General features: G+C 35.8%; 1 protein-coding gene across 2 annotated transcripts in view; it reads right to left on the reverse strand.

Moving 5' to 3' along the window:
• Window positions 1-4,329: 4,329 nt before the first annotated feature.
• The window catches only part of LOC139131697 (Na(+)/citrate cotransporter-like), a 48,309-nt gene continuing 38,034 nt past the window's right edge, over window positions 4,330-14,604 (reverse strand). The window contains exons 8-15 of one of the 2 annotated variants that reach the window (XR_011552178.1): window positions 12,222-12,341; window positions 11,697-11,801; window positions 9,725-9,810; window positions 9,155-9,267; window positions 8,535-8,696; window positions 7,061-7,198; window positions 6,038-6,414; window positions 4,330-5,643 (exon numbers count right to left, since the gene is read on the reverse strand). Coding sequence is in view for 1 of the 2 variants with exons in the window: in XM_070697880.1 (XP_070553981.1) it covers window positions 6,259-6,414; window positions 7,061-7,198; window positions 8,535-8,696; window positions 9,155-9,267; window positions 9,725-9,810; window positions 11,697-11,801; window positions 12,222-12,341 (880 nt within the window). In the remaining variant the exon portion in view is untranslated. Of the gene's footprint in view, window positions 6,415-7,060; window positions 7,199-8,534; window positions 8,697-9,154; window positions 9,268-9,724; window positions 9,811-11,696; window positions 11,802-12,221; window positions 12,342-14,604 lie in introns of both variants that reach the window. The other variant, XM_070697880.1, reaches the window with a different exon arrangement.

Genomic DNA, 14,604 nt, shown 5'->3' on the forward strand with positions numbered 1-14,604 from the left:
TAGGCGATTGCGATGTTCCGCTTATTGGAATGTTAACAGATTTAAATCGTTAGATTTTTTTTTTTAACAAAGAGTAGCTTCGATGATAAGATACTGCCAATTTTGTATGTATCTCATTGACTGGCCAACATTGCGATATTTACCCTAACTATTTTATACACTTGTGTGTCATTCTATAAAAAACAAAAAGATGATCAGTTCAAAATAAGCAAGAAACTTGACGATCCAAATCTAATCCCAGTTCTGTAAATGAGATGACACCTGTGAGTGGGACACACACATGTTTAATGAACTAAATCCCGAACAATATAGTAAATGTTTCTCCAAAGTCAGCTTATAGGAGGAGGAGGAGGAGGAGGAGGAGGAGGAGGAGGAACTGTGCCTGTGACTTTCTTGTCTACAATATATGCATCGCGTCAACATAGCTGCAACACTTGAAATTTACGATTTACAGTATGACAAACATGCTTAACTTTCATCAATCGCTAGCGTACCTTGGATACTGTGTTTATATTGGTCGAACTGGTCCCGTACGATGTCACTAAACTTCATTTGAATTGAAGATATCAGGTCGAGAGTATGTCCGAAATCAACATTCCCGAGATATGATTTATCCAGCAATCCACCTATGCCTGTCAATATGAGAATTTGTACGTATTGTAAAAGTCAAAGTGTTTCAATTGTAGAGGACGAGTGTCATTTTTTATTGTTTTGTCCATTCTACGAAAATGACAGGTCTGAATTGATCCCTCAGAGATACCGGTTTTACCCTACACGTGATAAATGTTCTGCCTCATTAGCATGCAAAGATCAACAAGTACAATATAAGTTGTCAGTTTTTGTTCACAAGTCATTTAAGAAAAGACATTTTTTGTACAGAAATAGAGTTGTATTTAAATGTGCCGCTTATAATTCCGATATTATTATGCATGTTGACCTTTGTAATATTTTTTCTTTTCTCTCTGCAAAAGTGCATTTTGTGTGTGATGGGCAGAGGCCCTACCACTGGAAATAAAGTATTATTATTGTTATTATTTGAATTGAAGATATCAGGTCGCAAGTATGTCCGAAATCAACATTCCCGAGAAATGACTTATCCAGCAATCTATTTTGACTTTTGTCAACAAGCAGACAGGGACACCAAGATATTGAACCAATCAGTTCGATCTGAGATCATAAAACCACCATTGTTTTACACTTTGTTTTGAAATTTATTTACCACAAGTCCTAATCAGAATTGATAAAAAAGAAACAGAATTCATAATGAACATGTTTATAGTCATGGTAACCATAGATGAAAGACGTCAGATCAAAGTCATTGAACTGTGATTTTTATAAATTTGGCCAAAAATATTGAACTCCAAAATGTTTTTGTTCGTTGTTTTTTTAATTGGTACTGGGCGTTTACTTTAAATCATACACATAAACTACATTATTGTCATAGCTTAGTTTTCGCAATGACCAGGATGTATATTCAGCGGATGCGTAGACATAATAATTGCTACATTCAGTGTCGTTTGCTAATGAAATGCAAAACATATGCTAAATATGTAAATTAATGTAAATTACACAAAAATCTTAGCTAAGGTTGGTCCCCCCTCCGGCAGTTCGGTTAGGCTTCGGCCCTTGTATCAACTTTTGTCGTACCAAAGACAGCGCATTTTAAGAAGTAAGGTTCTCCAGTTTAAATATTTGCAACTAGACAGAGTCATCGGTAATCTGTTGTTTATAGGACAAAGAAGATTTGACTGATATTTGGGCACAAACTCTCGCCCACACCTGAGAGGTATTTTCGGAATGCAAGAGGACAGTAGCGCAACCATAGTCTCTCCATGCACATAGTGAAGAGGCCGTGGTACAGCGTTGCACATAGAGCTATGCGCAGCGCTTTTGAGAGATAACCTTAAAATATATCTTACCTTCGTAACTGAGCTTTGTCCTAAGAAAGTACATACACTGCTGGTGACAGATTTGTAATTGTCCTATCGTTAATTTGAAACCATTCAAAATGAATGCGCAGGGGCACCCGTAAGAGGTACCTTTAAACATGGTGAACTATATAATAGAACGAGTGCATGCAAAGTTACGCTTTCTCGATTGCAAATGTAAAATTAAAATGGTTTTCCGCATCGGAGACTTTGGTCGTGCTAGAAAGCGGAGTTTCATTGTTTTTGAGAAACTAGAACAGCAACCCCTTTACAACAACGATGGATTCGTAATGACAGTGCCTTGTAACGCATCTCACGTACAACCCACAATAATTTTACTAACTATACCACTCGCTGAGCCTGCCAGATCATAGCTCAAATATTGACATCTGAGATAGGTTACCAGCGTTGTCTTTGAGGGTCTCTAACGATGTCTAACTATAATGCCAATGTTATTTAAATGGTAGAAACTACTATATAATACTTCTCTTTGTCAAACTAATACTTATAGAAGTAACATTCGTCTGTAAATACATCGGTTGCCGAGCATCACTTGATCCAGTAATCAGTGACAAAATTTAACTTCATAAATTGTAAAAGTAATCTTGAACTTAGCCAACAGCAATTAACAACCATATACATATACTTTAATGGTGTGGAAAAGAAAAAATGTTCGACAGAGGGCCAACCTTACTAGAAGACATACACTTCCATTAGTAAAGGATTAGACCATGGCGTATTACATGTATTTATATTCTTCTACTAACAAAATTAAAATTTCTAGTTTAGGCCGTCATTTTTCCTGATATTAAAGTTTAATACGCTGCATTTTTGTTTGCAACATTTATGCTATTCAACAATGTTTTCTTTCTGATCAAAACAATTCTTCTACTTTTAGCAATCTTTTAACTTCGAAAAGAAAATGCAAAGGATGCATATTATCAGAAAGGGACTGATGGGGTCATTGATGGATAATGGACAGAAGCACACTGCAACCGTTGATCGCGGCAAAGTCACTGGTATCAATTCTTCACACACAAGATTTCAGCTGACAGTCACCAAAGGAGGAATGAGCTGTTCCCATTCCGACGAAGCTGACCGCAGTGTGTTGGTTTACGAGCACAATGAAAGACTAAGCATATACAGAGTAAAATACGGATCTCTTTGGCAGAAGGAGTAGCTCGATTCCGAGATCTCCACAATAATACACAACACGCAAATACATAAACAAGAACATATACTATTACGTGAGAAAAAATAGCGAACTCAGCAAATTCCTTTAAAATAGTAAATTTTATTTTAGAAGAAATTGCTAAAATCTAAAATTTATAACAAAAATATACAACTAATCACTAAGTCAAACGATTAAGTACAAACTGTAAAAGTTTACAGGCTACTTATTTCAGCTGGGACGGCACAAAGCTCCAGAGTTGAGTCAGACAGTGAGACAGATTGATGAGTGAGTGAGCAGTCCTTGGCTTGTAGGCTTGAGTAGTGCAAAGTAGTAGTGCAAAGTCCACAGTATAAATCCAGTGTGACAGTGAAGGTCTTGAAAAATCTTGTAATTAATACTGCTGGAGTTTCCAAAGTCTTGAAGTAACACGTCAGTGACACGATCCCTAATGTCTGACTGAAAATTTTGCCGTCCCCTATTATACTTAAATGGTTATAAGAACAATCTTGAACTTGTATTCTCCACTCATAGTAAACACGTGAATAATTGAATTTCTAGAAGGTTCCAAGCATGACTAATTGAATCAAGGTGTTGAAGGACAGTGATATGTTCTAGACTAATTAAACTTAGGTCTTGAGTGGGGTAAACTGACCTAGATAACAATACCAACGATACCAAAGGATAGATTTCGAATATTTGCCATCAGTTTTACAATACTATCAGCCAAAGTTTTTTTGCGATTTTCTCCATGTTGTTCTCTCTTGTCTTCGGCATTTTGATCACAGATTGTGAAAGTGATTTTGAAATCAAGAAGATGTCAACATTGACAAATGTCAACATTTTCAAAAGTGTATCATTCTGCTGCAAGATTATGTACATTTACAGTAAAAATGCCTGTGATTTTATAGTTTCGGATATATTAATATATATGTATATATATATATATATATATATATATATATATATATATATATATATATATATATATCCTTCAATAGGAAAGTTAATCAAGAAGATGTCAACATTGACAAATATTTTCAAAAGTGTATCATTCTGCTGCAAGATTATGTACATTTACAGTAAAAATGCCTGTGATTTTATAGTTTCGGATATATTAATATATAGTATATATATATATATATATATATATATATATATATATATCCTTAAATAGGAAAGTTAGTTAAATATATGTAAATTAATAATTAGTCGTATTAAAATCCAAAATGACTTTCAAAATTGTTGTAATTTATTATCCCCAGTGTGCCTAACAAGTTTCATCAACTTTTATGAAGTCAATTCATATATATCCCTAATTAGAAATTCGTTAAATATGTACATTAGTAAAAATGCTGGAGTAAAAATGCTAAATGACTTTCAATAATGTTATATCGAAGTGTCTTTAATGTACATAGCAAGTTTCGTAAACTTTGATTGAGTCAATTGAGATATATGTCCCTAATAAGGAGAAATTAATTAATGTGCAAATTATTAATTAACTTACATGTCATCCCCTAGTATCTTACGCCGCTGATACATCCTAGTGTGGATAATATTGGCAGCAATTCTCATTACATTGTATGCATCCGTTGTCAATGTATATTTCCGTTTTTCAAACAATCGTTATGCAATTTAGCTTCTAATACGCAAGCTACGCCCTTCAAAAACCATTCATCCTTGCAATTTGCATACCGAATCTATGTATCAGATTTGATTATGAACCGATAAACCGTTCTTGGGAGATAGACAGACACTCACACAGACACACACAGACACACACACACACACACAGACAGACATCGCTGCGACATTAGCTCAAGCTCATGAGCTAAAGACCATAAAATGTATGTCAACTTTGTTTTGTATCACGAGATTATTGTTATGTCTAGCTTTTTAATTGCCATGTCCGGTTTTTGTTTGCCTCATTGTACATACGATCTTGAAATTAGAAATGTGTAATGCTGTAAGGGATCGATCATTTCTGTTATGAGAGCTTGTAGCTGTCAGGCTCAGTTTAAGGCTTTTGGATACTGTTTTCCAGACTAAGCGGCGTATTCATAATTCCTTTCCACTTGTAATTCACTTGTGCAAAGGTAACAATTTCATCTGCGTTCTGAAGTGTCAACTCGTTTTCTCTTTCAGACCTTAAAAAGATCTAACAAACCATCCTTAAAGTCTTTGTTCTTCATCACAGAGTATACGTGAAACCTTCATGACCTCTCAAGGTCTGTTTATATTTTGGATGAGCGATCCAATGCGATTCCATGTTTATTTCAAGGCCCTCGCACATCATTAGTCACGACTGGGTGCTAAACTTACAAATGTTCCGGCGCCAAGATTTGCAAGACTTGTTAGTTAAGGTAGTTCGCGCCTCGAAAGTGAAAGACTTAAACTTTTGCTCAAACTTTCCTTGAAGAATCTTTAAACCTTTCTCTTTCAAAATGAAGAATAACAATTGGGGATCACTGTGCAAATTTTGGTACTAGGGAAACAAATTACCCAAGATTTACCGATTTTTAAAATTCAAAATGGCCGCCATTGCTGTGTTAACTCTATAGAGAAACAAAAAAAATTTTCGAATTTCGAAAAACTAAGCCAATGAAAAGTTTTCTTACACCAAGAGCTTTAAAATGAACCCCCACAAAAGGTATATCAGAAAAGAATTGTAAAAGTTTGAGAGTCACAATTTGTGTCCCCGAGGCGCGTTCTAAATGCAGGACAAATATCCGAATTCTCGAACTTCTACAATGCTGTTTTGGTCTACCACTTGTGGGAGCTCATTTTGAAGTTCATGGAGTAATTAAAGATTTCACTGGCTCATTTTTATAAAAGTAATTTTTCCCCAAAGAGAAAATATCGGGAGGGCGGCCATTTTGAATTTCAAGTCTCAATTCAAAGATTGGGTAGGTTGTTTCTCTGGTACGAAATTTTGCACTGTGATCCCTGATTTGAAATCTTTATTTTGAAAGGGAACCGTTCAAAGTTTCCTTACGGTAAGTTTAAGCTAAGATTTTAGCCTTTCAGTTTCGATGCGCATGCTAACTCTAACGCGTTTTTGCATTGTTGTTCATAGGCAAGCTTCAATTTTTTCAAATTTAACATTCACCAACAAATGAAATGACCAAACACTCTAGCGGGCGGACGTTTTGAAGAGATCTATACAGCTGTTGCATTGGTAATATTGACCATTGCGACTTCTTCAATAGCCCAGAGAGGAACGGATTTGAAATCAAAGATCCAGTACCCGTACGTATTGACGAAGAAATTCGTGAAGAACAGACATATAATGTTTACTACCACGCCAGCTCGTGCCTGTGAAAAATGGAAATAAATTATCAGATAGAAATACATAACGAAATATCTAACGAATGGCGTGAAACATCGTTGTTGCTGATAGGTGCCTGGATCAGACTCACTAACAGTAAAGGAATGAATCACAAAGCTGCTCACTGGTATAAATCTGGGTAAGTTTTGTTTTGACGTTGTATACAGCGGGAACCCGGACAGACTTCACACATTGGCTGATTCATGTGTAGGAAACGAACATACGATGAATTGCTCCTATACGACAATCTGTGCTCTCCCATGAAAGTTAAATCGCACATATATATTTCCTAGGAACTGAGAAACTTAAAACCAAACCATCTGTTGGTCTTGTCTGTGCAGGTTTCATCGTGAGTATGGAATTACAATTATGGAGCGAGACATAGACAAACAGTCGAGACTCGACTCACTGTAAATGCATCGACATGTCATCGGGAAAACTGTACACATTAAATCCAAAAATACAACTTTGAGAAGATGACTTCTAAAATATACAGACAAAGTTGAACGATTACATACGTGCGCGAAAAGATGATGAAGGGATATCACGACATGACGAAAAAGACATAACGTGACGTAATGTTGTCGTTGGATGAACAGCGCATTAAAAACCTTCACTAACAAAATCACATACCATTTCTAGAATAGACACATTTCCACACGAATAGATGATCATGTTTACTGGTGTTGCTACCGGCAACATGAACGCCAGGTTACAGGAGAACACCAGCGGTATTAAGTAGAACCAAGGATGGGTCTGCGTCTCCTTTGCCTGAAATATGAGAGTAAGGTGTTAAATTTTGAGTGATGATGATGATGATGATGTTGTTGATGATGATGATGATGATGATGATGTTGATGATGATGATGATGATGATGATGTTATTGTTGTTGCTGTTGTTAAAGTTGTTGTTGTTGTTGTTGTTGTTGCTGTATGGTTATCATCATAATGACCATTATTATCACCGTTGTCAATCTACTCGATATCGATTGTTGGGTACATCATGAAACGCTCTTGATCACCTGAGTTGGTGCCAACGTACCCGTAATTCTAATTAGAGGGCTTTCATAGACTACTTTATTCTTACTTTTCTTACTTTCCTATTAAAATGTAGTCCGTCTCTAAAACCGAACCATGATTTCTATAGCATTTCAACTATTGTACTATTGCCAAGAGTGAACGCACTAAGAGAGTTATCGACGGTGATGAAGCCAAATGCTCCACCACGGTCCCTCTACCGTGGGTCCACCAAATTGTCCACATATGACCGATGGGACCAGGTCCGCCCGATCTGATTTTCAAGCATCTGTTGAATTACACGTTGACGTCTGCCGCGAAGTCAACGTTTATTAATGAGTACATTGAGGTTAAAAAGAATTTCACTGAAAGTGTGAGCTACGGCATTACAACCGTTACCACACCTCATCCAAAGTCTATATCATGAATCGCCAATTCATGGTCAAGTTGAATACGCAGTAGGGGTGCTGATACATGTAAAAATTCATGCTAACCGTATCAGAACAGTTAACCGACTTAGTCGTCGTTGGGACAAATTAAGGTAGCATGCGCCTTGAAAGTGACAAAAATTTTGCTCAAACTGCTTGAGGAATCTTTTAACCATTCTCTTTCAAAATCAAGTATGAAAATCGGGTATCACCGTGCAAATTTTGGTTCTAGAGAAACAAATTACCCAAGATTAAAATTCAAAATGGCTGCCATCCATGTGTTAACTCTATAGAGAAAAATAAAATTTTCGAATTTCGAAAAATTGAGCCGGTGAAAGTTTTCTTACAACAAGAGCTTTAAAATGACCCCTTCAAAAATGGTATATCACGAAAGAATTGTAAAAGGTTGAGATTCCAAATATCTGTCCCTGAGGCGCGTTTGAACTGTGTGGATGGTGCAAATATTGGCCAGCAAGGCGAATGTCACTTATTTTCTTTAGCTCAAACCACGGTTACTCTGTGGGATAGAGTGCTCAAATGTAGTCCGCAGATGAAAATTTGAAATGCAAAAATCCAACTACGAAATTATAAGTTATCCGAAACACGCAAATATCATTGCTGTAATAGTCGTTGGACAGTGGAAATGTTGCCGGAAAACTTACCAGTACGGTTAGAATTGGAAAGCATATTACAAAAACTCCCATATTACTGATCATCTCGGTTGATATGGCAACTACAGTGGTTACAACAAGTACAACAACCCAGTCGTCCACATCAGCAAGCCAATCAAAGCTTTCTTGTAAAACTCGACCAAGACCTGAAGACTAGTGACAGACAGACAGACAGACAGACAGACAGACAGACAGACAGACGGAAACGGACAGGAACAGAGAGAGATAGACAGACAAACAGAAGGCAGTGACAGATAGGAGCACACAGAAACAGAGGGACAGAGACAAACAGACGGATGTACAGAGTTAGAGATAGAGAGGCACAGAGTTAAAGACAGACAAACAGACACATATACACGAAGAGTGAACAAGAGAGAAGATGAACGCGGAGGTAGGAAGGATGGAGAAGAGACGACTTGTACGGTCGCAATGCTATAGTCAATTCTTTTTAAACTCGCTCCAATGAAAGAGATTATTTTTTTGTGCAATCATCAAGTTTTCCAGGGCATCATATGAGATAGGCGTGCTGTAGATAATTTCAGAGGATTCAATGCGAACTATTATAGAATTTACACTTCTCTATCAGTTTCTAGCTGTGAAAGCGTTCATACCTTTATACCACTGGCTAATGCTAAGTATCCGCCAATGACCAACACAACGCCCCATGGGAAGGCATGTCGGACATAAGTCCAGTCTAGTATCGTTCTTGTCGGTTTGGGCTCATCTGTGAAAGAGACAACGAACTATTGATCTCCTCGATAATATATGTACATCATCGCACACCTTTTTGCCCGAAATTGAGCGACAGTGACTGTTAATCATGACCGAGCGGTATACAAGTACAGAATTGATAAGATATGGTTTCGCGGTTTTAAGTAGGTATGGTTTTATCCATTTCAAATCAACCAGTGAATTCATATCAGGGAAAATATCAGGATGTTCTGCCGTAACGGAGACATTGAGGAAAGTGAAAACTTTAAAGAATAAATTAGAATTTATGAATGATAGTATCCGAATTTAAGAGACAAGTTTATGTAATTATAAAAAAGATAGCACGTCACCAATTGAAAATTGCGCCTGCGAAATGAGAGCAACTTGGTATCAGTAGATTAAAGTTAAGCTAGTTTGGTTTTGGTTTTGTACAAAGGTCTGCCTGAAAACAATGTGCAGCATTTACTCGCCTGGAATGGTGCATGATGGTCTTCTCAGTGGAATGATGAACAGTAAAACCGCAAACCCAAGAGTTACACTAGTTATGCTGACTCGTCTAAAGATGCAAAAAATAAGCAAGTATAAACTGTACTTATCAATCTTCAACGTACAAATCCTTGACAGGTAGTTTTCATAGATCGTAAACGGTATATTAAAGAGCTTTAGTACAGGATTTGCAAAATACTTACAACTACTGCTTTAATGACGTCTACGCATTGAAACTTCTGCACACTATGTGAACAGGCATCTACTACATGGTTACGTATTCAATATTTTGTTTGTTTGTTTGTTTATTTGTTGGTTTCGTATGTTGTTTTTGTATGTTTTCACATGTTTCAATTTCATAAATGAACTTTTAAATTTCTACTTCGACCACAAATAACATTGGTCATGCGTGATATGACAGTCTAGAAGCATGCCTTTCGGCATTAACAGTGTGCCAGTGTTTCCTGTATATTTATATATAGACAATTTATCACATATATCTTTGCAGTTACAAGAGTTAATGCGATCGCCTTCTTCGCCGTTCCTTGTCTACGCAGGTTGTTTACCAAAGTTTCAGCATGTTCCAAAGTTGTATCAAATATAATTCATTTCTCAGCTAGTGTGAACGACAAGAAAATAGTGCTCGATTACAGCTTCTTCTTCGCCCTTCGACCCGACTTGATCAAGTTTCCATCTTACTTCATGACAAAACCTTGTGTCTGTTGTACTCCCTATCATGGCGTATTGAAACATCGACAGGGTGTTGTCTGGACGTATAAAATGCAGTGTTGTTGCTTACATCGGAATTCTAGCCCGGACTATGGATTCACGTATCGACAATAACAATTTAGTCTACACGTGTACAGGCTGAGCTGACGAGATGAATACTTTGTATCTCAACATGTCTTGAGGAGTAGAACAAGAAACTTTACACATAGTTGACATTAAAAAAGACGGTTTTAAAAGACATCAGAAGTTCAAGTTACTGACTTTTATTTGATACAAAATTATCAATTTTCTCAAAAACAGGTGAGCAACAATTTCTTATTAACTGGGATTTGAAATGAGGTCATAGAAGCGTTAGACTATTCTCATTATATATATATATAATATATATATATATATATATATATATATATATATATATATATATATATATATATATATATATATATATATATATATATATATATATATATATATATATATATATATATATATATATATATATATATATATATATATATATATGAGCTTGAGAATCTGAAAATCTGTCCCTGAGACGTATTTTACCTTCATAAAAGTCAGTTGGCTTGTGCTAGGATCTAAGTGTCACGTACAAAAATTATATACCGAAGTCTAGAGTGAAAAGATTGCCAGGAATATTTCTACCGTTACCAGCAACATTGCGATCTGAACTCACATTATATTTTAGACGATATCATTCGTACACTGGCCTTACACCTGGGATGTATAGAGAGATTATCTCTGTTATATTGACCGATGATAACCGGTATATCCAGTTCAGTTCAATAAAAACGCTATTGAATGTATTCTGACCCTGTGTAACTTTCCTAGCCAAACGTTCGCGTTCGAATTATTTCGTGGGTTCAAAGATTGTGGTTGATCTCCTGGGATACCATAAGCTACGCCAGTTTGCCCTAAAACCAGTGTTCGGAAAAGCAATGTGCACGTCGATGAGCGCCACAAGCGGCGAAACTGCAAGCAATCTCAGTTTGCTCCATGCTCTCAGTAATATAACATACTCTATGGACAATGAAAATCAGGTCGGTGAAACAAGATAAACGATTTATTGTACCGACACTGTATTGTTCCCTTACAATGAAATGACCACGAATCATCTCCTTCCCCCCCTTGTTTTGGGATCTGTGAAATACTGGGATAAAATCCGCCATCATTCTGCAAAAACGTCGTGAATAGAAAGAATTAACTTACGTAGATTTAAACAGCGACAGCCATCCAGATATGAACTTCAAATCAGCAAAGAACCATAAAATAACCACAGAAACAACGATGAACAAGGACCAATATTCTGCCCACCTACAATAAGAATTATTAACTTATTTTAGAGAGACTCATTCATAACACAAACAATGCGAGAGATTTATATTTGGCATCGCCTTATAGTGCGTAAAGTGGTCTTGAATTTGAATTATGTAGAAGGACAGAAATTATGTAGAAGGACAGAAATCCGTACGACAGAATTAGCACAGAACACAGAAATGTGGCTGAAAGTCTTTGACAGTGTTCTATCCTCCCCGGTTAAGTTAACACTTTGAATTTCATTTCAAATACCACTGAATTTGAGATGATTTTGTTTCTCTAATAGAATTAGCACGGTAAACATTTACTTTTATTCTCCATTATGAAAAAGAATACAATAGTTAAAAGTTTCCAGGGTGAACTATGTGGAGGGTTTACATGTTTTTATCAGGTGCATATGTACAGCCTTTTACTTACTTTGTGCGACCAAGCTTTGCGTATTCATTCTTGATGTATGTCTGTAAATAACCATTTGACAAAGAGTCGCTTGTATGTCTTGTATTAACACGAAATGATTCTTCTCGTTGCACAGTTATCCTGTGTGTTTTAAAACAAAATGTCGGCATCATTTTATTCTCTTGGCATCACGGTGTGTTGGACTGTTGAATTATTTTCCATTCGTTTATAATCAGATTTGATTAGAAAATGCTCCCGCGTTTCAGTATATTGCAGTTGTCTGTCAATCGAAACTTTTCTATGACGCTATTGCCACAAGTTCGCAACTTCATTGAAATTGTTATGATCAACATCACGAACAATGTGTTCACCATAGATTAATTCCAAAACTTTCATCTGCTTTATCCAATCCTCCAAGTTTAGTTTGAATTAATTTGGAATGTTCATTAAAAATGTAAATTATCAATTAGCTGAAATGAATATAAAAAATGTCAACTGTGTTCACATCCTTCCACTCTTATAATGCTGAACGACTTTGATTGTTTTTTATGATAATATCGTCAATGTATATTTCATTTCGAGGGTGTTGCGATTTATAATAATAATTATCTTTATTCACACCTTAGGCCACCGGCCCTTTGTGTCATAATGGTAACAAGCATATACATTTAGATCAAATGTACAGGAGTTACAGATAAAAAAAATATTACAACTGCATTAAACGGTCGTTTCTTCTTTTAAATGCATGAAATACAAATTTACAAAGATTTCGAATGATGGAATGGTCATCAATCTGCATTAATTGAATAAATTTATCAAAACTAGGAAAATTGTAATAATAGAAAGGTAAGTATACATTTCTCAGATCAGAGTAAATCGGGCAAAGCAGCAAAAAGTGAAATTCATCTTCTACAGAAAAATTATCACAGTTACAAACACGTTGATCTCTTGGTATTTTTACGTGTCTGCCATGTTCAATATTTAATGGATGTGAGGAGATACGAAAAGAGGTGAATGTGACTTTAAAAATGGGTTTCATCTTGACATTCAAATAGTTTTCAAATGAAGGTGAACTTTTGAAAAGAACATACGTGGCTAATCTATTATAGTTGTGGACTTGTTCATGCCAGTGTTGTAGGTCAATGTCAATACAGCGTTGTCTGAACAGTGATAAAAACATTCTTTCATTTACAACACCTTGATTATACCAGCTTTCAGCAAAACCGTATGAGAACAGAATGTTTTTTAATTTTAGTGCCCAGCAATTTTTACCACTTTCTGCCATACCATGTTGTATTTGATAAGCATGATAAATGTACCGCTCATGCCCAAGTCTTAAAAGTTTCAGCCAATACTTAACAATTCTATAAAGTCTCATTGCTCGTAAAGTAAACCTTCCAAGTTCTGCTCTTGCTGCTGCATTTGAAACATGTTTCTTTTGTTTTAATATTTGTTTACAGAATTTATTATGAACCTTTTCAATGTCGTAACCTTCTACATAGCCCCACACTTCACACCCATAATTCAAGATGGGCAGTATTTTTGTGTCAAATATTTTCAGGCAAATATGAATAGCTTCATTACTGATAAAGTACAATTTTGAATTCAATGAGAAAAGTGCTTTTGATGCTTGGGATGCTAAAACTTCCTGGGCTTTACACCACAAACCACTACAAGAAAATACTACACCCAAATATTTAAAATATGAAACGACTCGTACACGTTTTCCCTGGTAAAACCAACGCTCATAGTTTCTTAGGGGGCCACCATTTCTGAATACAATGATATTGGTTTTACTAAGATTAACAGTAAGTTTGTATTTTCTACAGTAAACTTCCATTTGGTTGAGAAGTCTTTGCAATTTAATTGCACTCTCTGCCAACAGTACTAAATCATCAGCAAATAAAATATAGAAAAGTTCGACCATACCAAGTGAGCAACCACCTACCCATGGGTCGTTTTTAAACTCATCATAAATATCATTAATAAAGAAAGAAAACAAGAATGGTGACAGAATACATCCTTGTCGAACGCCATATGGGCAATCAAAAACTTCTGTTAAACCCTCATTACCAAGAACACATGCTTTAACTTGATTGTAAATTGCCATGAGTGAGTTAAACATTCTTCCACACAGTCCTGCTTTACCCAATTTATAAAATAGAATCGTCCTATTGACACGGTCGAAAACCTTCTCAAAATCTATAAATGCACAATAAAACCTACCCTCTCGAACGCCAATGTATTTTTGAATGAGGTGTGTGCAAAATGAAAATGTTGTAATTGTGCTATATCCCTTTCTAAAGCCAGCTTGTTCTTCTCTAAGTATATTGACATTATCTTCCCAAAATTGAAGTCTATTATAAAGTACACGTGTATAAATTTTACTTATTATAGGTAATAA

Source organism: Ptychodera flava, chromosome 4 (genome assembly GCF_041260155.1).
Source record: "Ptychodera flava strain L36383 chromosome 4, AS_Pfla_20210202, whole genome shotgun sequence".
In the NCBI taxonomy this organism is placed as follows: domain Eukaryota; kingdom Metazoa; phylum Hemichordata; class Enteropneusta; family Ptychoderidae; genus Ptychodera; species Ptychodera flava.